Source organism: Globicephala melas, chromosome 2, assembly GCF_963455315.2.
Source record: "Globicephala melas chromosome 2, mGloMel1.2, whole genome shotgun sequence".
Lineage (NCBI taxonomy): Eukaryota > Metazoa > Chordata > Mammalia > Artiodactyla > Delphinidae > Globicephala > Globicephala melas.
In genome coordinates, this window is record NC_083315.2 from 155096673 (window position 1) to 155123828 (window position 27156).

A 27156-nucleotide genomic window follows, 5' to 3' on the forward strand; every position below is an offset into this window, starting at 1 on the left:
CTTCTGGTGCCGGCCCTTCATTCACTTAGATAACTTCTATTAGCTAAAGAAGAAAAAAGTGGAAAGGACATGGGTGTAACATATTGTCTGCTTTCCATATCGGGTCATATAAGGGTGAAAAGAAATTCTTGAACACTGGTTTCATAATTCTTTGATAAAGATTTAGACTGCAAATATGCAATTAAATCATGAGAAAGAATTAAAACTTTAGTAAAATATACTAGAAACACTTGGCTTTATTCTATAAGTGATATTCTAGATTTCTAGATGTGTCAGCTCAACCCTAGATCCCACTCAAAAATGTTTAGTTACTGAACTAGCAAAATACACTTAATGAAATTTTAAGATAGTGTAGACCTTGAAAGTTACATCGTATCAGTACCTCTAATAAATCAACATGGCATGATCTGGTTATATTTCTTACTCACTATATCCTCAAATAATATGTTAGAGTTAAGCAGAATCTATATATAAGTTATATTTTAAAGCAAACGTGAAATAAACAGTTAAATGGTTTTCAAAGAGAAACTCTCATCTCTGTTTGTTCATACAGGGTCAAGAAATTACAAATCACTAAAACTGTCCATTACATATGCACCCCTATGGGGACATGTGCTGTCTGGCCTGGACCTTGTCTGGCAGGACTGGGTGGCAGGGTTATATTTACAGTAGGTAAATTCCGACATGTAATTAACTGGCTTGATAATAAAGTCCTTTGTGGTTAGAGTTCTATCAATAAATAACATTGGATATAAAATCTAAAATTCTATGTGGATCTGAATTCATATATTGTAGAACAGGGATAACCTGTGCACTACTGTATCTCTAAGACAAACAGTACTCTGGAAATTTATAATTTAAAAAAAGATAATTCATAAATTAAAATTGTTTATCAAAAAAGTCATTTAATTCCTTTAAAAGAATTAAAAGGAATGTGTAATTCCTTTTAATTCTTAGGTTTTTCTAAATTACAGTTGAAGCTTTAGGGGGCCAAATGAGCTTCTGGTAATAGGGTAAAAGCCTCTATTTTCCTATATTGTGCTAATATGTAAGTTCCACTATTTTCAATGCTGGCTTCAGAAATGTCAATAAGCTCTGGTAAGACTGAGTGTTAAGAGTCCCCAATGTTTTATGGTCTTTCCTCCCTCCCTACAATTTTCTTTGCACATCAGGAAGATGTCAAGTGCTTTCACTCAGATAAAAATACTGAAAGAGAAAAGCCAAACTCTTTCTCACTCTGAAGCCTTTGAAATCTTCTAGTAGGCTCAGTTTCTCAGGCACAGACTCCAGATGGTCTAAGGCCACTCGGGTACTCTAGAAAACACAAGGCAAGCAAACATGATGAAAAATTGATTAATACTTTCAGAATCCAAGTACTAAAAATCAGTTGTACCACTGGTATAAGCAGTTCAAGCTGTAGATTTAGAGAGTCAAATAACAAATAGTATGTCTAAGATAAATGTATCTAGAGGAGAAAAAATTTTTTCAAGAAGAATATGAGATGCATTTGCAAGACTGATTTGAATATAAAGCTCCTCCTAGATAACTGCTTGCAACTGATATACTATCAAACTTTCTATAGAGAATTTCATATTAATTTAAAAACCTGCTTCAGTGAACATCAGAAATAAATCATAAGGTAATACTGAGAAATAGATGAATTTGCAGTTATTTATCTATGGAGCATATTAGAGATCCTCACATGTTGCCATTATAAAGAAGAAAAGAGCTCTCAACAATTATTTTAGTTAAAAAGGAAAAGAGTAGTTCTCAAAAGACTTGGAAGAAATAATCTGAGATTAAATATGTGCGACAGGGACACAAGGTCCTGTTGATTACAAATCAATAACTTCTACAGTCTTTGATTAGCTAGTCACTGACTTACACATACTGATATAACCACTAAGAGGGAACGCTCTGAAAATTATTTCAAAGCAAATGTTGAACTAAGAGGTTAAATGGTAGAATAACCTTGAGACCAGAGACTGTACCATATACACCTCTGTATTCTTAGTCCTGTCACAGGGTAGGCACACAGATAGTAGCTTTTACATTTAAAACGAATTGTAATTATTCAATGAAATAAAAAATAAACCCTAGGGCTGTGCATGGGAAGAAAGTGTCCTGCAGGAACCTGGACATAAGTTTGCACAGAGCTATCAGGAAGTTAGTGACCACCCACTATTCCATGTACTCCCCTACATCTCCCACATGAATGGTTTTGCACAATAGATTATGAATGAAAGTGACACGTGTCACTTCCGGACTGAGACAGTTAAGAGTCTGTGTGTTCCCTTTTCCACCTCACACCCTGCCATAAGGACCCTGGAGGCCACATATTCCAGACGGCAGAGCTACAGGATAGAGGAGAGCCGCCCACCATATTGGACTTAATGTGAGTGAAAAATCAACTTTTATGGTGCTAAGCCATAAGATTACATGGTTTGTTAGCTACCAATGCATAGCATAGAATTTATTGCAAACAATACCTGAGAATTATGTAACTTAATGATAGGCTAATCAGGTGGTCAAATGGCTTTTTTTCTTTTTCTTTCTTTCTTTTCTTTTCTTTTTTTTTTTTTTTGGTGGGAGGAGGCTCCAAATTATATGTGCACCAGGGTTTTTTTCTCAGGGGAGTTCAATTTTTTTGGAACTAGCCTGGGTTAGGAACTGGTGTTCTTATCGTCTGGTATGCTCACTTTCATTTACTCTTCCTATCCCTATCTCACCCTGATGCTCTGTCTTCACCTCCCATCCAGAGCTTCTCCAGAGCATAGCCTTACATCTCCTGCAGGGTTTCTGGAGGAGCAGGGATGGAGACAGACAGTGGAGGGTCTAACTCTTCCCTGAAGACACTTTCAATGTACTCATTTCCACTCTCTCCTTCTGCAATCAAAGGGTACCACTAGCTCAAAAGCCTTTCAGAAATTCTACAGGGTGAATAAAATTTGCTTTCCATAGCTATCCCCTTGACAGGCATTTGGGTTTCACGTCTGTCATGAGGCATTTTACCCTTTTTCTTTCGATGTTCTTTGACTTGGCATTATAGATGTCTTCTAGTTGTCAACATGTAAACCACCGTTTCTATCTCTTCATATTTGTATTCTTCTAATGTGATTTTTGAGAGAGTAGTAGAAACATCCTTACTTTGGCCATTTTGAAATTGGAAGTTGTACGTGCTGTTTCTTCACATTCATAACTTTTCAAGTTCCACTTAAGCTTCCTTTTCAAGTTCCATTTAAAAGATTTAGTATTTTGTTCCTTCCGATTAACACTTACATTGTTAGTCTTTTTTGTGGCGTGTGCTCAACTCAAACTGCCATGCATTTTAAATAGCATTATTTAATTATTTCATGAATAGGAAAGATTAATCAAAATAACATGTTTCTTAGAGACAGACTCACAGACATAGAGAACAGGCCTGTGGTTGCCGGGGGTTGAAGGGATGGGGTCGGGGGGTGCGGAGGGATGGACTGGGAAGTTGGGGTCAGTGGTTGCAAACTATTTACACACAGAATGGATATACAACAAGGTCCTACTGTAGAGCCCAGGGAACTATATTCAATATCCTGAGATATACCATAATGGAAAAGAATATAAAAAAAATGTGTATATATATGTATAACTGAGTCACTGCTATACAGCAGAAATTAACACAACATTGTAAATCAACTATACTTCAATTAAAAAAATGACATGTTTCTTAACATAGGCCCTAATGTGTAGATTTAGGAGAACTAGTAGTTTTAGTCACCATATGTGCTATATTCATTTAAATAGTAAAATTATAGCTTTCCTCAAGAATTATATTGGCCCTTGAATAGTAAAATCCAAATCAATGCCATGGTGATTTTAAAGCAAAATTTTATGCATTGGATAAAATCTTCTTCATAAACAATGGTTTCGGTACAACTTGTAGTTTTAAAACTTTATTTCCTTTTTTTCATCCCATAATTTTTTTCATTCAAAAGTGACCCTCTGAACCTGGGTTAAATATGTTATACTTATTTTGATCTTAAAATAAGCAAATGATCTCTTTCCCTACTGTAAAGCCGGCAGGTTATGCAAATATTTTTGCTTAAAATTTTCAATCAATCAGGTGATGCATTAAAAAGGTTTTTTCCTAGCATGTTTACACATACTGGTTTATTCTATTTGATTATGTTTTGGGGGTACATATTCAAACGGCTACTTTTTTTTGAGTAAACCTTCAACCTTAAAAATTTGCTTGGCTTCTTCTTTCTTAACCGGTTATTTTTCTACTTCCCTCCCCTAACCCCCCGCGTCTCCATTAACATCTTTATACTTTCTCTTCATCTATTGTAGATGTGATTATTTTATATTCCATTTATGGATTGTTTCTCAATATCTTGCTCAATATCAGAAATACTTTCTGGTACACATGTCCTTCTCTTCATCCTTATATTCTAGTCAGTTAAGTAACACCAAATGTATATCTAGATACCACAGAAAGATCCATAAGACGTAGGTGGCACACTTTCTCTTCTGCAGGAACTTTAAATTTACTGAGGGAGAATATGCATATGTAAAAGATGTAAGAATTATACAAAGAAAAAAGTTAATTGCATTTATTTTAAGGAAATTACACGTACAGATGCTGAGATTTCTAAGGCATCTGCAACAATAAGACATAAAGTAATGAAGATAATGAGTCCAGGCCTGCAGTCACCTCAGGTCTCATAATTTCATGATTAAGCGGTACTTGGAGAGTACGTTTATTTTCTGGCCTTCTCTCCCTCTATATGCATGTTAGTGTGCTTAAACCTACCACGTTGTCATATAGACTTAAAAAGTATGCATATGCACGTTCAAACTCCGTCTTTTTTTTTTCTTTTCCGTCTTTTATTTTTTAATGTGAGATTGGCTGGCATCCTGTGCTTAGAGTCTTGTCGCATTACATGGCATTTCAAGTTCACTTTTCCCCAAAAGCTAACTGTGCTAGAGAGACAAGAACTAATAGCAGATGGGAAGTCTAAATAGGGAACTTGCTTGGATTTTAAAGGTGCCAATGAGGACCTACTGCATGCTATTTCCTAGGGCAAAATATCTCATGCAGTCAGGGAAACTTTTTATTTTTTAAGTTGATTAATTACTTCTGCCTTACATGGTCAAATGCATTAAAGGGCACATATAAGTCTCCACTGGTAGAATTAAGGGAACAATTTCTCAAGTTTATGAATAATGGCACCAGGAAATGACAGGTGCTTAACCTGTCTTTAATTTTCTTATATCAATTTTCTAGAAGAACTAAATTGGACATTCACATAGGGGTTTAAAGAGTGTTTCTCTTTTGAAAATGTTACAAGATAATAAATTTCATATCTAATTTGAAAACAGAGAAATTCACAATTAAGACTCCATTTCATAAAAAACTGATACAATACGCTGATTATAGTACTTGCTTTATCTCAGAGGCTTAAGGAGCTGGACTTCCACTGGCCTAGGAAGCAAATGATCAATTACTCCTAATCCTGTTTAGTAGGATAATGAAAGACTAACTATAAAAATGTAATTCAGGGGCTTCCCTGGTGGCGCAGTGGTTGAGAGTCTGCCTGCCGATGCAGGGGACGCGGGTTCGTGCCCCGGTCCAGGAAGATCCCACATGCCGCGGAGCAGCTAGGCCCGTGAGCCATGGCCGCTGAGCCTGCGCGTCTGGAGCCTGTGCTCTGCAACGGGAGAGGCCACAACAGTGAGAGGCCCACGTACCGCAAAAAAAAAAAAAAGTAATTCAATTTTGAATCCAATTCTTAATCCTCATTCCACTGTATAATGTAGATACTAAGGTTATCCCCATTTTACAGATGAGACAACTGAGGACCAAAGTGTAAATAACTTCCTCAGTCATGTGGTGGCAAAACTGGTATGCAAATCCAAGCAGTCTGAATGCAGAAATGTCAGTGTTATTATATAAATATTTTCATGGCAAATCACCAATTGAAAAGGACAGCAACCAGTAGCTATAATAGTGCATGCTTTAGGTAAATTCCTAATCCCTTGTTAGCTATCAACTCTTAGCAGCTAGAATTTTGAAGATATGTCCTTGATGAGCTTGTTTCTGGAAAAAGAAGTCTTAAGATGAACCCAGGAAGAATTTCATCTTGCCAGTGCTGAAGGGTCTGTGCTCAAGACCATGCATCCAATATATATACACACACAAGGGGTCAGGACAGTCTTTCTGTTGATTAGAGGACGTTAGGTATGAGATTGAGTTTTATGATACTAATACCCCCTTTTCTTTTTTTGTAACATTTAGCACTAGGATAGCACACCATCTGTCCACAAGAGGTGCTTCAACAAATGTTGGCCACATAAAGACGAAGGCAGAGTTACCGTGTTCTAATCAACCCGCTGAATCTTGACCTCTGTATTAAAAACCTAGAAGCAAAAGTTTGCTATTTCATTTATTTTCTCTAGACTAAGGGCAAGATCCAGTGGTGGAAACAACAGTGAAATTCAGAAGTCCTATCTGTTAGGACTTCCGGCTTCTGTGCGTACGGGCGTGTTTAGATACCTGTTGGAAGGGGCAATGAATCAGCTGGCAATTTTACTATTCCAAAATCTTCAACACACACCAAACTGCTGTGGGGTTGAACAGTTTGTACTGGTCCACAGTATATTTTTCTTTAGGTGTTCCTTTGCTTCAGACTTGAGGGAAATTGAATAATATAGTATGACAACATAAGTAGCAGCTATTAGAAATTAGAAGGGGCTTCACTGCAATTCTTAGATTCCTGTCTCCTGTAGAGTAAGCTTACGAAACAGAATATACTTTTCTTTGTAAAAATGTACATGTTATTTTCTTATTAACCTATAACAACCACCATTTTCTTATAGTGCTATTGAAATCATATATTTTGAGGTTCTGGATGATACATAAAGGATATGGTGTCTATATTTTTATTTTAAAAATGTGTGTGCATTTTTGGCACTATATAGATATTAAATACATGAGGTTATGAAGCAGTTTATTTGGGTTCAAAAATGCAATTCCATTTCATTTGGAAAGAGATTCACTTAAAAACTTTTTTGACAAATGGCTGAAAGATGGTAAAAGGACCTGAGTAAACAAGTTTGAAGGAGAGGAAGAGTGAGATCATGAAAAAGAGAGACTGTCTGCCTTTTCACTTGAGGTGACTAGATCCAGCACAGCTATATTGGCTTCACAGGGTCCTCTTTTCATCCAAACTGTATGACAGCTGGAACCAAGTGAAAAAGTAGCAGAGGCTGGGCTGGCAAAGTCATTTCATAGACACACATCCTTCAAAGAGCCTCAGAGCTCAAAGTCATGTGGATTTCTTGGAATATCAGAGGAGTCCTCTATTTCTAGATTGTGTACTTTTGATACCAAGCAGGACCCTGTGGGGCTCCTGGGCACAAAAGCCTTTCTGTGTCCTCCATGTCTCGATAACAGGAAATAGGCTTCATTCAGCCTCCATGACCTTCCCTGAGTTCCAGTGAGAAGGTTCAAACAGTTGCTAATTAGGGAAGGGAGGGGATGTGGAGACAAGGGAGGAACAGTCAAGAGAAACAAAAATGCAGCCTCGGGGCAGGGTTCTTGTTCCCCATTAAGGGATATACATATATAACAATATCTGAGCTGTTCTGCAGATACTGAAAGCCCCACAAGGTGGGAGAAATTAATGGTATGCTGCTCTCAAGCAGGCAGACCCCAGACGGGTTGGAACCAGAAGGTTGATGATGCTAACTCCCACTTACCTCACCACCAACCAATCAGAAGAGTGTCTGCGAGCTGATCACACCCTCTCTGAACCATTACCGTGAAACTTCTCACTATCGCCTCCATGTTGAGACACACAGTTTTTGAGGCACAAGCCCGCTGTGGCCCCTCTGCCTGGCAAAGCAGTAAAGCTGTTCTTTTCTACTTCACCCAAAACTCTTGTCTCCAAGATTTAATTTGGTGTCAGGGTACAGAGGCCGGGTATGGCTTCACTTTAAGAGAGTTTTAAAAATCAGACACCCACTTAGAAGTGTTTACATGTGTCTCAGGGTAAGAGGGTACATAAGGCTTGTTAAAAAGACAAACAAAAAAACCCCACCAGTTAATGTGGCAATATGGCATCAGTGACTTTTGTCAACAACAAATTCTATTTGTCTTCATATAATACCATTCTAATCAAACATGGTAGAAGATCTCCTTTAAAAAAGCACAAATTTATGAAATTTGAGAATAGGTAGAATATCTTCACTAGAAAATTTGAATAAAGAAGACTTTCTAGGTATTTTCCAACTCTCGTTCACAGTAATTTTTTTCAGTGAAGAACTATAAAAAACGTACAGAATCTGTCATTCCAGGTTATTGCTTTCTTGTTTCTAGACATAACCAAATGATGAGTTATCTTATTATTAGCTTAATTTGGGGATTTTTTTTCAATAAGAGAACACCAAGAATGAGCTGAAGGAGAAAGGAATACAGAAGGAATAAAGAAACATATCTCTTCCCCTTGAGATCCCCTCTTTAAATATTTTTCCTGATATAAAGGAAAAATAACACACAAAGAATAGTGAGGACTAGTTTAGTGTTCTCTGTATGCTAGATAACGAACTGGGCCCTTACAACCAGTCTATAAGGAGGAGTGTCTTGAGATCCACACTTTAATTTCTGTGAAATCACTTCATTTCTTAAAATTGAAAACTAAATGCCCTCAACAAAGGGAAGAAATTTAAGAACTTTTGCCCCCAAAATGTGATTGCATGTTAATAATGGGCAAACAGTAATAAGCAAGTGTTTGCTGAAAGAGACAGAGTTTAGCAATTTCTGCTTAAGGTGGCAGATAAAGAAACTATGTTTGTGGGATTTACTGGTCCCAGTCACGTGTTTCAAGCTGGCTGATGGAGGACAGTGGTGAGGTGGAAGGGATGCTGAACCAGAAGTCAGCCTATCTCATTTGTGGAGATGCACAGTTCCAGCAACATTAATTGTATTTTGTGGTTTCCCCTGCCCTTCTAAGCTTCAGTCTTTTATTTGCAAAATGGGGATAAATAATGATGGTCTTTATTATCCCATACTCATAGAGTAACTGTGATAATCAAGTAAGAGTGAATGTGAAAGTACATTGAAAACTGTCAAGTACTTTCTAAATAGTATTAAAAAAAACCCTGATTCTGTGAAATACTGTCAGCTCAAGGATTCTCAAATGGAGAAAAGGAGGTCAGTGACAATCTAAATTTGACAATCTAAAATTACTAATAAAAATTAGTCAACAGAGTACAAAGCAGAAACAAGGCAAACTTAATTAAAACTATATCCAATATTTAGAAATACATTACTGTTCTAAAGACATCATCCAAAACATAAAAATAATAGAATTGTAATGGCACGCAAAATGCTTTTGTACATACTGTGCCCTCGGTGGAGAATGTTCCCTGCAGTCTCCTTATCTGGTTAAAACTTTTCCCCCCAACATTATGAGCATTTTCAAGCATACAGGAAATCTGAAAGAAATTTACGGAGATCACACAAATACCCACCACCTAAGTTCTACTATTAACATTTTGTTATATTTGCTTTATCACATATTCATCTATCCATCCCCACGTCTATCCATTAACCCAACTTATTTTTTGGATGCATTACAAAGTAAACCGTGTACATTAGTACACTTTACCCTAAAGACTTCAGCATGCATACCATTAATTCCACTTGAATATGTTTAATGTAAAATTTACATTAATTTGTAATGAAATGTATAAATCTTAAGTGAACTGGTTAATTTTTATTATCTTTCATCACTTCCTCAGGGAAGGCACCCATGCCTTCACTGATTTCTGTCAAATAAGTTCTCAGTTAAATCATGAGCCTTTCCTTTGCAACAAGTATTAGAGTACTAGTGTTCCATTTATTTGTGCGGTTATTTAATTAATGCTTGTGTTGACACTGGGCAGTAAGCATCCTCCGGGTGGGGAATGTCTGTCTTTGTTCCCCACTGTACCCACAGTCCACCCAGTGCTTCCACAGAAAAGGTATTCAATAACTGCTTCTTGAGTGAACGAATGCAATTTACTCAACGAAGGGGAGGGATTTATCCATTTATTCAATCTGCAAGCATTTACTAAACACTGACTCTATAGCAGACACTGTTCTACAGGTGAGCTGAGGGAGGGCCCAAGATGAGGCTGAAGATGCCTATGGTAAGATCTTACAGAGCCTTTAGGCCACAGTGAAGTAAGTATATTTAATTCTGAATGAGACAGAAGGTCTTCTGAGGGTTTTCAGCAGAGGAGTGACATGCTCTAAAAGGAACTTCTGATGCTGTTTGCAGACTGCTGGCCCCTGAGCCCCAAGCAAGGGAAGAATTGGTGGAGTTTGGGAGTATTGTGAGAAGGGGTCAAGGCGGCTCACTCCCAGGTTGGGGACCTGCTGAGCAGTGGAAACTCTGAGACCCACATCAGGGGTACCATCTGGGTGGAGTTCCCTGAGAAATTTATTGGGAGAATGTACTGAAACCCCAGAAGGGCAATGGTGCCACATCTAAAGCTCTTGATTTACCCCCAATACTCTTACATCTCAAGAATAGTCATTCTGACCATAAACTTCTGAAAATGTCTTAAATGTCCACAAAATAGTTTCTCTAATAATGATAGATTATTTAGATTACTCAGATAATATTTTTATTTGTGGTAGCCTTCTGTTTCAGGACATCAAGATATATTCGAGGCAGCAAGGTACAGTGGAAAAGATCACTGAGTAGCAATCAGGAGATAAAAAGTTATATCTCAGGTTTGCCATTACCAGTTATATGAACTTGGGAAAATCATTTAACCCATGGATCTCAGTTTCCAAATCAGGAAAATGGGAAAGAAGGATCTAAAAATCTCTAAGAGCCCTTCTGGCTCTAGATTTAGTCTGCTGTAGCTTTAACTTCTTCCCATAGTAGGTTGGGAGCTTGAAAGGTTGGAAAGAGTAAGAAAAATGGCTTTCTATAAAGAGAAAGTAAAATAAGGAGAAAACCATTTAGGGATTACTATTTACCCAAGAACACCTGAGGGGTGGAAAAACCTTCATTCTTCTGTGGCAGAAAGCAAAGTCAATGACTGCATAAGGAAACCAGGAAGAAAGATATTTCTGTCATCTTGGGTATTTGCCCTATCAAATTACTAACTCCAAATATTTGTCATTTTGTATTTTTAGATCAGATACTTCCAAAAGCAGGCAAAGAACTTGCTTTTCTTTTTTCTTTTTCCATTTTATAACTGTCCTAATTAAAAAAAAATTAAAACAGAAAAAAGATTTTACAGTTTTGCCCTCATCTAGAGGCTGCTAATTAGCTTCTGGTTCTATTACCATAAATGCTATTCTATATTTTTGCTTCTGTCAAAGTTTCTGTGCCATCATGACTTTGCACACTGTGGACCAAACAAATGTTGCTGCCATTCTGGTAAACAACAAATGTAGCCTTGCCAGCAATCCATCAGCCAATGCAGCCACCTCCAATGATGTGCCCTGAGGGGAATTCAGGATGGAGATAAACAGGATACTGGCCCTAGATAGTTAAGATGCATATCTAAGCAATAATTTCAATGAACCTGGACTCATTCATCTTCCCATACATAGAAAAAACACTAAAATCATTAACTTGAGATGGCTGTTTTTTGTGATTAGCAGCAATCTTTCGATGTTTGACTTTTTCTTTTTTTTTCCCCAGCAAAAACTCCTATATATCTTGGCTCCTTCCTTACCTCTTTGAAACAGTTCCTCAGAGCTATCTGAGAGCCTATATCCCAATTATATAGTCCTCAGTAAGATTACCAAAGAAAACATAATTCTCGACTTTTAGGTTGTGCTTTTTTGTTTGTTTGTTTTGTTTTGTTTTTTCAGTCGACAACATAAAGGCCCATCTGTCTGGAATATCCTCTACACGCTGCTTAAATTAGCCCACTGATTGTCATTCTGCAAGACTTGGCTTGGTTATACCTCCTCTAACATGGCAGTTAAAAGCATGGCCTCTTGAGTGGTCCGAGTTGAAACCCTGATTTAGTCTCCTACTGGCCACGTGTGCCTACAGAAGTTCCTGATCCTTCTGCACTGGGACTCAGTTTCTTCACCTATAAACAGGAATGATAATAACACCCATAGCGTAGAACTATTTTAAGGATCAAATATATTAACATATGTAAAGTACTCAGAATGGGGAAGGGCACTAGTAAGCACTCAATAAACACTAGCTATTGTTACAACGATAATACTAGTGATTATTCCGTGAACATCTCTCCTAAAGTGTGTGTTGGGTACCCATCCTCAGAGCTTCCCATGCACACACATGCCTCCTATCACCTGCCTAATCGCTTCCTGTCTATTTGTCCCTTTCAGTAGACAGCAAATTTCTTAAAGGCAGGACTATATTCTTCCTTAATTTCCAGGGCTGAGTACTTGCTATTATACACAATAGATTTTAGTTTTATGGGGGAAAAGAAAACAACAAAAAACCTTCTCAACGCAAAGATCAATAAATACTCATTTAGAACTTATAAATGTTGTAGAAACATATATGTAGCACAAATTATTTTCTAAAAGTACAATTTAAAACCTGACTTGAGGGACAGTGAATGTTTTTAAACACTCAAAATTAAATAAACAAATGGAAGAAAACGAGGGACAGTAAAGTTGAGTTGAATGGTCCAGACAGAGTAAAAGAGAGGAAGATGAGAATAAAATCTTTTGTGGGCCTAATAATGTCCTAATAAGGAAATGTGGGATGTGAACAGCAAACTGTCTCCTGTGGATGAGCTGACAGGGGCTTAGCCACTTGAGGCCACAAAGACACTGGTCACAGGGCAGATACTGAGAAACGCTAATCATTTCCCTGAATACTGCAAGGCCCTTGCCCCAAGCCCTCAAGATATGCCAAAGCAGGCAATCACATTTGCCTCTTCCATATTTAACATGGAACAGAGGGTCCTGATATGGAACACTGATAAGGAATGATAATTGTTCTGGCTGAGGTAGGGTCCAGGCTAATTTACTTAAAAGCTCCTTGGTGAGGTGAACATAATTAACCTTCTCTGTTCTCAAAGTAAAGGGTTATTTTCTTTTAAAGAGTTGTCCTGTGTTCTAAAAAGGAACGACAAAACAAATTAATCATTTTCCATTACTCCGCACACAGCACTTGGATGCTGAGAGAGCATGTGAACAGTTAATCTGCCTATATGGATGAGTTTCTGGTGACAGGCAGATCAGATCTAAATAGAAATCAGGCAAGGTATTTTATTTTTATCATTGTGGCTTTGAGACTTAATTCAAAAATAACTGAGACCAACTCTGACTATACTTTTAAAGTTTGCTTTCATAATTAATCCTTTTTTGAACACTTAGAAACACTCTTTTGGATCCTGTACAAAGCATTTCCCTGGCCGACTGCTGCCAAAGCAGACAGAAGCAGAGACTATCTAGAATCCTTCAAAACTATTGAAAATTCAACTGAACTATCTCTTAAGGCCATACTTAGTTCAAAGTACCAGTAATTTGAAGTTATAGCAATACATTTTGGAAGACAGCCCACCTAAACAAGTAATGTTAAAGGTGAATTCTAAGTATGTTTGAGAGGCTCTGTTAAGGTATGTCCTGAATGGCTGAACAGAAGGGCAAGAGAGGATAGATGAAGTATATGTAAGCAAAAGTATATATTTTTAAATAAATTCATCTAGTTTCTGAATTTGCAAGCCCTGGCTGAGAAAGATGGACCATGAAAGCCACTGGGCATTACACAACTGACAATATTATTTGATGAGCAAATTCATCTGACATTTGCCACAAACAATCGTCTTCCTGAAACTTCAATTGCTAGAAAGGTTTTTTTCTTTTTTCCAAATGAAAGCCATGTATTCATTCAACTGGACAACAATGAAGCTTTGTGGCCTGGTGGTTAGTATGAAAAGGAGTTGGTTTTGCCAAAACAATTTGAAATTTTGAACTTAGTCTCCCTTCCCCCACTTCTTTTTTAACATACTCAACTAAAATGAACGAGTTCTGTAGCCCTTACTAGACACATTAAAAAAAAAAAAGAAACTAAACAAAAAAACAACCAACAAACCCCCTGAAGTAGCCAAAACCACATGACTTTGGACATTTAAAGTATGTTGTAAAAACTTATAAAACATGCAATACTCTGGAAATTAGTCAGGATTTCACAGCATTTATTATACAGAAACTGGATAGGACATCTGGCCTTCCCTTTATCCAACAGCATTTACTAAGTACCTACTATGTACAAATCAAACTATAACATCACTACATCAGACTTCATTTTGCTAAAGCTGATTAGATTTAGTTCAAGCATATTCTTTTGGTTCCTGAATGAAAATAAGTTATTAGGGCAATAGAAATATTTATAATTTTTTGTTAACTGCCTTTTCCCATTAAATTGGAAAATTTTAAGTATAGGGATTAAGCCTTACTTACTATTCTTTAAATCTATGGTGTTAATACATAAAAGCTACTCAATAAATATTTATTGAATTTGGTGCTATAATTGCTTCTCAGTCATCCAGTAACTACATATATGCAACAATATTTTTAAAATTTGCTAATGTGAAAGATTAGATAATTTATATTTGATTTGGGGATAATTCCATATCCTGTCAAGTGAATGTGGGTGTGTCAGGAGTTCTGGGATATACTCTATATAATGAAGTTGCAACAGTAACATCAGTTACATGAGACAGGTACTCCACTTTTTCTCTGAGGACGCCTGCTCCCTAAATTTTCTTGAGATATTCTAGGACATGACACCCACGAGGAATACCAGTTAGGAAGAGCAAATATGAAGTATTACATAATATTGCTTTCCCTGTCCTTCCTGCCCTCCCACCCAACTTTAGTTGGAGGCCAAAGGTAAGAGCTTTGCTCTATATTATTTCTAAGAAGGTACAGACATAGGTACATATCACAGCCATGCAGAGCTCAAACTTTAAATATATATATGGTCTCTTCCTCTTAAACTTAGAGGGAATCCAGTGCTTTAAAGGAACTTTCTGGAGATGCAAACAAGATGCCTATTGATAGTGAAAACTGGGTCTATCAAATTTATGGTAATAGGTAATATCGCTTGAAGTCAGTTGCAATTTGAACACTGTGGGAACTACAGGAGATTCATTCATAACAAAAACAAACAAGCAAACAGAAAACAAAGAAACAAGGAGATGGGAATACAGAATGGCAGTTTGTTCCTAGATCTCGGAACACAAAAACATACTTTTGCTTAATCTCTGGTGTATCGGTAATAATTAGTCATCACCATTTACTATTCTGGTCCAACGGGTGAAGTTTCTTTCTTTTTTTTTAAGATTTTTTTTGAAATTTAATTTAATTTATTTTTTGGCTGTGTTGGGTCTTCATTGCTGTGCACGGGCTTTCTCTAGTTGCGGCGAGTGGGGCTCTTCACTGCGGTGCACGGGCCTCTCATAGCAGTGGCTTCTCTTGTTGTGGAGCCTTCTCTTGTTGCGGAGCACACGTTCTAGGCACAGTACTTGCAGCACGCGGGCTCAGTAATTGCGGCACGTGGGCCCTAGAGCACACGGGCTTCAGTAGTTGTGGTGCACAGGCTTAGCTGCTCTGTAGCATGTGGGATCTTCCTGAACCAGGGGTCGAACCCATGCCCCCGGAATTGGCAGGCCAATTCTTAACCACTGTGCCACCAGGGAAGTCCCCAACGGGTGAAGTTTTAAAAAAATATTTTAGCTACTTGATAAATAACTTAAAGAATATAAAGAGATAGTAAAAAAAAATAATGTCATTAGAAATTTTAGTAAGAAGTTAAGCACGTTATATATTCTCTTGATTTAGAAGGTATGAACGCAACGGACTACTGAATAACTGTCATCCATGATTCTGGAAAACACCCATCTTGTAAATACTGATTAGAAATTTCAAATATATTTCTAATGAGTTCTATTTTATCATTACTTCTGGCTTGTTCTCTTGCACTTGCTTCTTCAAAACACAATACCTCTAAAAATGTGACAGCTTCTAATTTTTTTAAATATAAATTTATTTATTTATTTGTGGCTGCGTTGGGTCTTCATTGTTGCGCGCAGGCTTTCTCTAGCTGTGGTGAGCGGGGGCTACTCTTCTTTGCGGTGCACAGGCTTCTCGTTGTGGTGGCTTCTCTTGCTGTGGAGCACGGGCTCTAGGCGCACATATGGGCTCAGCAGTTGTGGCTGACGGGCTCTAGAGTGCAGGCTCAGTAGTTGTGGCGCATGGGCTTAGTTGCTCCGCCACATGTGGGATCTTCCCGGACCAGGGCCTGAACCTATGTCCCCTGCATTGGCAGGCAGATTCTTAACCACTGTGCCACCAGGAAAGCCCTGCTTCTAATTTTTAAAAAATTGATAATGCAGTCTTCTTTACTACATAATTGCAGATTTTTTTTTCATTTTTTAGATTTATAAGTATAAATTAGAATGGTCAATCCAACAAAAATTTTTATTTCTATATTATCTTTTCCTTTCAATCACATTTTTATACAACCTGCTTTCAGCGTTTGCCCATTTACGAACCATATGAAGTAAATTATGGTGCACAAACATAACTAAAGATGAAAGAGTACTGTCACACATTCTTTCAGCAAATGCACTGCTCCAGGTTCTTGTTGCCAAATGTTGCATAATGAAGTCCTTCTTGTTGATTAAGTAACTGGAAGAGAGCACCCTATTTCCTCTTTGTCCTCAGAAATAGATTGTTCATTCATTGATTTGCAAAAAATTCATCTATGATATTATCATTTGAAGACTCATAATCTGACTTTTGCTTATACAATCAATTTCACCATCATCATTAGTATCTGGAATGCCACTGTCTGTCTCTTTATATTCATCTTCTGATTCATCTAATAAGTATGAAATGTCTTCCTCTGTCAGTTTCCTTCTCTTTGTCATTATGGGAGAAAATGAGAAATTCTGAACTATCAACCTGCATCCAATAAAAGTAATAATAATAAAGAAAAAGACTGTAAAACTTCTTCTTGAAAGATAATACAATATTTTGATGCAAGGTACTTCTCCGTGGCATTGCTACATGTCTTATGATGGCTTTTATCCCAGAATAGCTTTCCAAGAATGTTTCTATAGCAAACAGACTTGGAAATACACTGTCTTCCTCTTAGGCAAAGGTTCGGTAGAATTTCTTGTAGCTCCCTTTATAAGACTGGGGTTACATAAGCTCAGGGTTCCTCAGCTATAACACAAATTCACTGCATGTGCAACGCCCACCTGGACCCATCTCCGTATTGCCCTGAGGGACTTGGGAGGCAAAGGGAAGTGATACAAACATGCAGCTCATGGGACCAGCTGTGCTGTGACTAATAAAGTCCTTTGTCTCATGTCTTCTTCCAGCATCCGTAAAAGTACGGCAGGCTAACTTGGTAACTGGTGAGAAGGATAAAATTCTCAGACTCTTCAGTTCTTGATATACTTTGGACAACACAATAAGAAAATTGAAATGTTATGTAACAGTGATGATTTAGGTCACTTATTGCAACATCCTTCTGTGTGATCCCCTTATCCCTCCATCTTCATATGATTTTGGTCTCTTCTAGCATATTTGGGAACAACTGACAAGTACCAATAAAATTATTTCTAGGATGATGAAATAGGAAAATGTTTCAAGAAAATAAGATCACCAAGATTCATTATACATCTTGGATTTATAATAGGCTTCAATAGACTCATGGTGTTTGCAAGACAGAATGAATTTTTTCTATCTTAAAAGTGAGGAAAATTTCTCTTTGCTCTTTGTAAGAACTAAAAAAAAAAAAGAAAAAAATAATTTAAAAAAATCAATCCTTACCAAAAGAAATTAATAGACTAAGATTGGGTCCAAATGACCCTGATGGTATAATAAAGATTAAATCACCCTTGAAAAACTCTTTGCCTTTTATCATCACCTCTCAGACCCTGTTCATCCTTTAGTACCTAATTTCTCCTTCCTAGGAGCCTTTGTAAACTACTTCTGTGGAGTCTGATACGAAGTCTGGTAGTTCATGAAGTACTTGTCCTATGCTGCTTTGCAAGATAAACCATGCTTTATACTCAGTCCTTTACATGGGTTAGTTGGTGGTCATTTGTTGAATAGAGAAATGAATGAAAGAAATGAGTGGAGAAATGAGTGTGATGTCACAGAGGGGGGAACTAACACAAAAGTAGAAAAGAGGAGTAACAAGAAGATAGATGAGAGAGGCAGGTAGTCAAAAGAAAACTGAATAGCCAATTTGCTCAATATACTGATTTACAAAACAACGTATTTGTTTTTTAAACTCTTTATATGGTTTCCAAAAATACTAGTTTGTAAACTGGACAATTCATTAAGGTTTATTAAAATCAGAGAATTAATCATTTGGTGAGCTCATGACTGGGTAAATTTGCCCTTGAAGTTAGGCCCAACAAGGTTAAATTTTAGTAAGAAGCTACAAGTAAGCACACGAGATTCCTGGAATTTTTTTAAAAAATAATGTTTGAGAAAGAATCTTATGAATGTTGTTTTGGTAGATTGGAAATTATATGTTGTAGGCACAGAATACATGATGGTATCAGTAGAAAAGGCATGAAATTAACTCAGTGGAAATTAATAGGACTACATCCAACAGACATGAAGGCAGAGTAACACCAGGCTCTAGGGGATGGACTGTAAAGGCACATTCTTAAAGGGCACAAAGAAGATGGCTTAAATCAGTGATTCCCACACATGACTGCAAGTTAGAATCATCTGAGGAACTTTAGAAACTACTGGGTCCTATCCCAGGTCAACTGAATCTGGAGGCAGGAATGTGTTGAACTAAAATTATTAGGATTATTAAATAAGAACTATAAATCTAAATTTCTCAGACCCTAAATTTGAAAAAATTAAATTGAATTTTGGAGGTAAAATGTATATAACATAGAGTGCCAAGACACATAACCAGTGTGACAAAACTAGGACCAGAATGCAAATGTCCCGATTAGTCAGCCAAATCTTTCTAGTCCATGTACTGCTCCTGTGACTGGGAAAGGTAGTGCACACATAAGGGAGGAATATTTGTTTTAAATTAGAAACGGACTTTCCATCCATTACCTCATTTGATCTTCTCAGCAAATCTGTGACACAAATAGGATAAGTAATAGGCCCATTTCATAGATAATAGAAATTAGGATCAGAGGGGTTAAGTGAGTTGTCCATGTGAAAGAGCCAGGATTCACAACCAGGTCTTCGAACTCTCAGGGCACCAAATTCTAATCGTTCTCTAAGAAATGTGGAGATCACCTGGCTTTTGCCTTACCCTCTCAGTCAACTCCTTCATGTCTGGGAACAAATACACTCTTCTTCAAGGAAAAACTAATGTCTAATGTGGAGTTCTGGGGTATTACAAAGCAAAACAAGTTCTGAGTTAGAAATGATAGGGATAAAAGCTGAAAACAGTAAGTTCTCTGACAAGATATAAAGGGAGTACTTCACAGAATCTAGGTGTTTTAAGTCAGTGAGTCTATATTTAATATGCGTTAGACTATCTGGTTAATGTCTGATGACAATGAAACAAACAAGTCAGGATGTGTTCTATTGGCCTTTGCCATGGATATAGGTAGAGTGAGATCCTAGTAGAGAAAAACATTGAAGAAGCTCCAGAAAATCATTTACAGGGCACGAACTATGCGAAATAAGAACAGAGCCTAAAGACAATAATGAGGGAAGGGCTACTTTGATGGTCTTTCACTGTTTGATGTTCAAGTATAATGTATTTGGGGGCAATGATAGGATAAAATCGTTCACTAATGTTAAATAATTAACACAAGACCACTTTGGATATTTATATTAATAGTGCTAATAGTGACAGTATACTCTCTCCAGCCTTTCATCTGAGATCAAAGTTTGTTAAAAGCCCTAAACAAACTTTATAAACAGTTGTGTAAGTGGAATTAGAGTATAAAATTAAAAAAAGATCGACTGAGGCATTTGATATCACTGAGTAAAAGCTCAGGACACAACTAGTAATGCAGCCAAGGGGCACGCCAACACTCTTCGACATTCACAAGGAAGAAAACCAGATCAAAGCTGCTTTATTAAACTCCATGTACCAAGAGGTCGAGAGCATATTTTGACAATTCTAAATATGATTCAAGAATTCAGTGTCCTGTTTATGACTCTACTTCTTGCCCTGCTCAAGGTAAATACGGGATCTTGTTGTTAATTGTCTTCCTCTTCACTTAGTATCATTCACTAGGTACTTACTTATGAAGCATTCCTTACTCATGTCTTCATTACTCTCAACATTCACAAGTGGAGTATGTGGAATGGAAAGAACACGGAGCCACTAATCAGGACAAATGAATTCTAGCCCCTGATTTGCCATATTTGGCTATTCATAAATTCCTCTGTCCTCCATACTTCTTATTTATAGGGTGAGGGGTTTTGACAAGGGTCTCTAAGAGTCCTTCCATTTGTAACATTACCTAGAATGTGAGATCCACGGCAGCAGGGACCCAATCTGCTATATGCCCGAGGACACTGTCGAGATATGGCAGGGATTCAACAAGTATCTGTTGTACACAATTACGTGATTAAATCAGGGTAAATTGTTTGAAAGCAACTGTTCATAGGGTGGAAATTTTTTAATGAAGATAATTTTTTTTAATTCCTCCTAGACTAGAGTCTACTAAGTAAAAGACTTTTAAAATATGATCCAGTCCAGCACAATTAAAAAAAAAAATTTAAAAACTGAAATGTAGAGAGGTTAAACAACGTGCCCAGAGTCATGTGCCTGGTTATCGGGGAGGATATGACCAGAACCCACCATTTCTGACTCTAAATCAGATACTGTTGTACTATATCACTTTCCATCATTTAAAACTAGGCATATAATAATTTTCAGCTGAAACCTGTATGCAATTGGTTAAAATTAGGTGCACAAAATGAAAAATTTCCAAATTAGCTTTTTATGTAAAGGCTACTTCAAAATGTGTGTAACAGACACTAGTCCCACCAACTATATGTTAAGGGTGTAATACCAATATTTCATTTTATAGTTAGATTAGGATCTTAAAAAGATGTAATACATTATTACTCTGAGATTTCACCCAGATATGCGCTCTTAAAGAGAACAGAAAGCATTTCTTATATGTATTATATTTTTCAGAAAGATACTTCAGAAAGTGTTTTGTAATATATACACTCATATTATCTTCACAATACAAAACAAGTGCTTCTTACCCATAGAATGCACTGTTATTGATAGTGTTTGGAACAGGACTATAAAACACATCATTGAGCAAAGCAGTTAGGCAGTCTGACTACTTATCAGCACCAACTATGAAGCTGTCAGACTGACCTCCAAACACTGAGGAGTTCAATAATACTAAATTCATCTGCTGGTGAAGCTGCATTCATTATGTAATTTCTCAATGATACTTTCCCTATGTCACCGCATTTATGAAAAATCTGACAGCGCTGTGAGAAACGATCTTTGCAGGCTGAAGGAAGTCTTACATTTTTAAATTGGTCATCACCTTTTGCCACAAGGTTGCAACTCTGTATAAACAGCCCACTGGTTTCAGCACCATTTTCTTCATTTTAACATAAGCACAGTCATGTTTTTGCAATTTAACCCTTTGAAGATGACCCCATTATTGGAAAATATACACATTTTAATACTGACTAACACAGAATACAGACTCTGTATTTTGGGACAAGGTGGCGAAAGGAGAATGTCTAGATTGTTTTAACCAAGATCCCTCATGAGAGATTCATGAGGATATTTCCGTTTGCCCTCGATGCGAATATACAGAAGGTAGACTAACATTAGAGCAGTGGGAAACTTGGCAGAACGGGCTAGGACAGGGTTTGTGCAAAACCTTTTTCCGGTTTCAGTTTGAATGGGTTCCCAGGAAGTGTCAAGTTCGAACAAATCCAAAATTTTACAATGCAGCTCAGCCAAAACTGCTGAGATTCACCTGATTCTGGGTCAAAACCGTACAGAGCACACTGCGTTTTATTTGGTGTAAAGCCAATTTGACTGAACCTTTCAGGCAACTTCAATGAGAGGCTTATAGCCTTGGCAAGACCAAAAATGAACCTGGCTTGATCTTTGGTTTTGAAACAGCAAGTTCTGGCTTTATAAAGAGATAAAGGCAAGTTTTACCCAGCTTCAAGATTCTTACAAATACTTAGAAGAGGCACTGCAGATAATTAACTGTTATTTGGCCACATTTACATACTCAAGTCAGTTATTTCCTCAGCTAAACCAGGACACTTTAGTTAAATACATTAACACTACTGGGTCCATATACTCCTAACTGCCCCAGAGCAGATTCTGGTGTCCTAACAAAGAATAATGGTCCTTCTTCAACAACTTATGTGCCTGTAGACTGGCTTGCACACGTAGTAGGGTGAAGCACAATTAGTGTTAGATCTATAGTGGGAAGGGAAGGAAATTGAAAGTAAATCCCCAACAATCAGTGTCTAACAGTAGACAGGTGAAATCAGAATACGCAACATCACTTAGTAATTTCCAGAGACATACTGGCGTACTCTTGTACTCGTGGATACCAAGATCTTGAAGATCAACTGGTATGCATACTTCAAGTCTGGTACCACTAATATTAGCTGAATGAATCCTTTAGAGATGTGCTTAAGCCTCTAGCAGTTTTTTAAAAATAGAAATCATATTTCTAACAGTTTTCCTGTGTCTTGTAATTTTTCTCAGATAGGCAAATTTGTGCATGTTTTTCTCCATATAGCTGCAGGTTAGGATTTATCCTGTAAATTATGTTATCTCTGCAAGTATATCCTAAAAATACAGGAAGCTTAGATTGTTTTAAGTAACTTTGGTTTGAGAAGTTGATTAAACACTGACAAATCGCAACTACACAGTTACACATTTGCTCTCAGTCAACACTTTTCAAAATTTTAATTACATCCTCCCTAAATAATTTTTAAACTGTATATCTCCCTTACTCTCCCCCCTTCCATACACACATTTTTAAGTTGTCAGAATGTTTTCATCATAAGTTTAGGTAGCTGCAAAGGATGAAAATTCTGGAATGTAGTAAATATTGTCATTTTCAAATAAAACTTTTATATTACTCATATAAACTTATCCAGTGAACTTTAAATCTCATTAATTTGTTACCACCATTTATCCACTTCCAAAATAACTAAATACTATCCTCTTTAAAAGACAGATTTTATATGATTCCTTTTCCCTTTGAATTTATTTCAAATCTGTTTTCCCTCACCGACTTTTATCCTAATATATAATATACTTACGCTTGCAGGCCTATTTATTGGTTATCCTATCATACTTTATCCTTCTCTGTAACAAAAATGTATATATATATACAGAGAGAAGAACTGATTTTTAAAACTCTCTGTGACCATAATGCTCTAAGTGTTAAACATTATTATGGATTGAATTATCATATAATTAATATTAGGTATATTAAAATTTTTGAGAAAAAATTAAATGTGAAATGTCAAAAAACCTCAAGGCTTCCAAATGTATATCTCTTACTGGGATGGATATAGCTTCCTCTTCTCCTGTACTCAATTAGCTCATGTATCCATGGGTAAATGCTAATTTTGTTTCAATAAGACAGCGTTCCATTTCTATTTCTATTTTTTGTTTCTATAGATTTACTCACTGAGAAGTCTTGTTCACATAAAAAAGTACGTGAGAATGAAATTAGTTTTGTTATAACAATGTCACTCAATTTCTTGAATGCCTTCCTAGTTGTATAGCAAAGATTACACAGTGATCTGTCATCAAAAATTAATTTAAATGATCTACCAGCTCGATTAGGTCCTCTTTCAATTTTGTTGAAAGCAAAGAATTAGAAACCACTTGACTTGCCAAAGGATTGTAATGTAGTTATTAAAGTCATTCACTTTCCATTTCTGGAAGGTAAACCCAAAAGGCTTTACTCACCAAGACTTAAATGACTACAACTGTTCTTTTTTCACTTAGAGATATTTCATTGAACTTAACACATGCAAAAAATAAAAATCTCAATTTCAATACCATTCTATCAGTATGAAATTTTAATATATTTATTTTATCTCAGCATTAAATATATCTGCATCCAAAACTTAGAGCTGCAGACTGGCAAAGCCAGTCCTCATTGTCAAACCAATCAGCCAAATCAGCAGTACTTTCTGGCAGAAAAAAGTCTGACTTCATTTTTCAATTCTATGTAATGTGTTGATGTGTGCTCGTGACAACCGTCTCACTTTTGAATCATAATTCTAAGACAGATAAATAGATAAGGCATGGAGCCGGACCAGAGTTTGTCACCCGGATGAAATAAGACACTGCGGCTTTCAATGATTTCTTTCCAACACATCTTAGCTTTGTTTTCTGGAGCTATACATTCTCTGATTATAGTAGGTGGTGGAAGAGGTGAGGTCATTAAATAAAACTGTCTTTACTCCTCCTCAACATCCATCAACAATACATGTCGATTTCAGAACAACCCATTCTCAACACCCCAAATATCTAATACAACCCTTTGTTCTTATCAAAAATATATGGATGACTAAGAAGGACAAGAAGCCTTACCTTAGTGACCTGATTAAAGGAGGACATGAAGGCACCCAAATCATAAACTGCCCCTTGTTTGGCACCCTGATGTGCCTGGGGGAATTTGCCATCATGGGACCCTGGATGGGTGAGAAGGAAGCCTTTCTTCTGCAAAGTGGGAGGGGGCTGATTATGAAAAGTAAGAGGGCCTCTTCAAGCCGAGCTATTTTAAGAGAACGTGCACGTAATAGCTGAGGATATAAAAATGGATTCTCCTAAACCTACTTGTGTCTTGACTGCCCCTTGGAAGATCTTTGTGTATTCTTGGAGGTACTCTACGGGAAGACTGTGCTGTACCTCACCAGTTCTCTTTGAACCTTACTGTCAGGGACAGCATTAATCATTTCGTTGTAAAATTAAAAAAAAAAAAAAGTGCTGCTAACATGTTTCAATTTCCTTTGCTTTTTGGTAAAATGTGTCATAGATACAAATGAGTACATAAAACATATACATAAAGAAAATGACAATTTTTGTGGTTTTAGTCATCATTTCCCTGATTATGAATGAAGCTGAATATATTCTTACATGTTTCTTCTTCAACTGAAATGCCTGCTTATGCCTTTTTATCCTTTTTCTTTTTTCTTTTTTTTTAATCTGCATTGTTTATCTTTTTCTAATTGCTTTGTTGGCAATAAGATTTGGATACAAACTGATTTGGATACAAACTGCTAGTCAGTTATATCTTCTGCTACAAATGTGTTCCAAGTGTGGCTTTTCTTTTCATTCTTTTTATGTTGTCTTTTGATTTATGGAAGTTCTTAATTTTGATGTGGTCAAAATTAAGTCATTTCCTTTATGACCTATGTTTTCAGTGCCCCTCCCCTCACCCCTAGAAATCCTCCAAAGTCCCAAGGTCATGATGATACTAAACTATACTTCGTTTTAAAGCCTTATGGTTTCATCATTCACATTTAGGCTTTCACCCACTTTTGCATCTGAGATAGGGGTTCAATTTCATTTTTTTCATACCATCTATTAAAGAGTCCATCCTTACTCCTCTGATATGTGATGCCAGGTATGTCAGACATCAAGTTTCTATGTACACATATTTGTTTCTGGATTCTCTATTTGATTACATGAACCTATTTATATATTCCTGTGTCAAGACTACACTATCTTAATTTCAATAGCTTTAATAAGGTTATATGTATGTTAGGAAAACTCTCCCCACTTCCTCTTCTTCAGAAGTATCTTGACTATTCCAGTGTCTTCTCTATAAAGGCTTGAATTTTTTTTTTTTTTGCGGTACACGGGCCTCTCACTGTTGTGGCCTCTCCCGTTGCGGAGCACAGGCTCCGGACGCGCAGGCTCAGCGGCCATGGCTCACGGGCCCAGCTGCTCCGCGGCATGTGGGATCCTCCCGGACCGGGGCACGAACCCGTGTCCCCTGCATCGGCAGGCGGACTCTCAACCACTGCGCCACCAGGGAAGCCCAAAGGCTTGAATGTTTTTGTCAGATATTTTCCCGTATACTTTGTATTCTTTGTTACTTTTGTATTGATATAGTAACTTTAATAACATTTTCTCAGCGATTGTTGCTGGAGTTAGAAGGAAAAGGGACTTTCAAATACTGGTTTCTATCAAACTTGTTAAACTATTTTTCATAATTTAACTATGAATTCCTAGAGCTTTTTATACAAACAATAATATTACTTTCAAAAAATGATAGTTTTACTGCTCTGGTTAATACCACCAACACAGTGTCTAACAGAAACTGTAGAATGGGGCATCCTTTGCTTATTCCTGGTCTTAAAGAGGGACTTTCAAAATGCTAAGGTGAGGTTTGCCAGAGATTTTTTTTCACATGACCTTTATCAGATTAAGGAAGTTCTCTTCTATTCTTAGTTTTCTAAAAGGTTTATGAGGATGATAATGATATCATAGGAATAAATCTTCTTATTCATCTATTGGGATGACCTTATTAAATTTATTTCTCCTCAATCTGTCACTATGGTGAATTACACTGACTGAGTTTTTAATTTTAAACCAACTCAATTCCTGGAATAAACTCAATTAATTGATGAATTGGTAATTTGTCAGTGTTCATGAGTAATTTTCCTTTTTATACTTTCCAGGATTTATTTTGCTAATATTTGTGTATAATATTTTTGTATCCATGTTAATATGTGAGAAGTTCCTTAATTTCCCTTATTTATACATTCCGTCTGGTTTTGTCTCAAAGGTTATGCCAATTCCTAATGAGTTGGGCATGTTCTTTCTTTTATTTATTGACCTGTGAGTTGTTTAGAAGTTTACTTTGAAATTTCCAAAAGTCTATAGCTTATTTCGTTCTTTTTGAATCTTAAAGCTAGTTATAATCATGTCACTAAATTCCGGTCCACGGAAATGAACAGAAATGATATGTGCAAATTCTAGTTTTCACTAAAGGCAAGTTACATACATGCTCTCCCTTTCTTTCTTTTGTCTAGTTACAATATTAATCTAAGGGCTGGAGTGGAACAGGCATCTTAGATCAGGAGGCAGAAGCAATATATTGAAGATGGTAGAGCAAAACAACAAAAGAAGCCTGGGTTTCTGACACCATACCTGCCATGGACACCATATATTTGGATTGTTAAAC

At 36.8% G+C, this 27156-nt stretch overlaps 1 protein-coding gene across 1 annotated transcript in view; it reads right to left on the reverse strand.

Moving 5' to 3' along the window:
* The window catches only part of CEP128 (centrosomal protein 128), a 437527-nt gene that overhangs the window by 23295 nt on the left and 387076 nt on the right, over positions 1-27156 (reverse strand). Inside the window, exon 21 of the mRNA XM_060293645.1 lies at positions 1237-1314. Within this exon, the coding sequence (XP_060149628.1) occupies positions 1237-1314 (78 nt within the window). The remainder of the gene's footprint in view (positions 1-1236; positions 1315-27156) is intronic.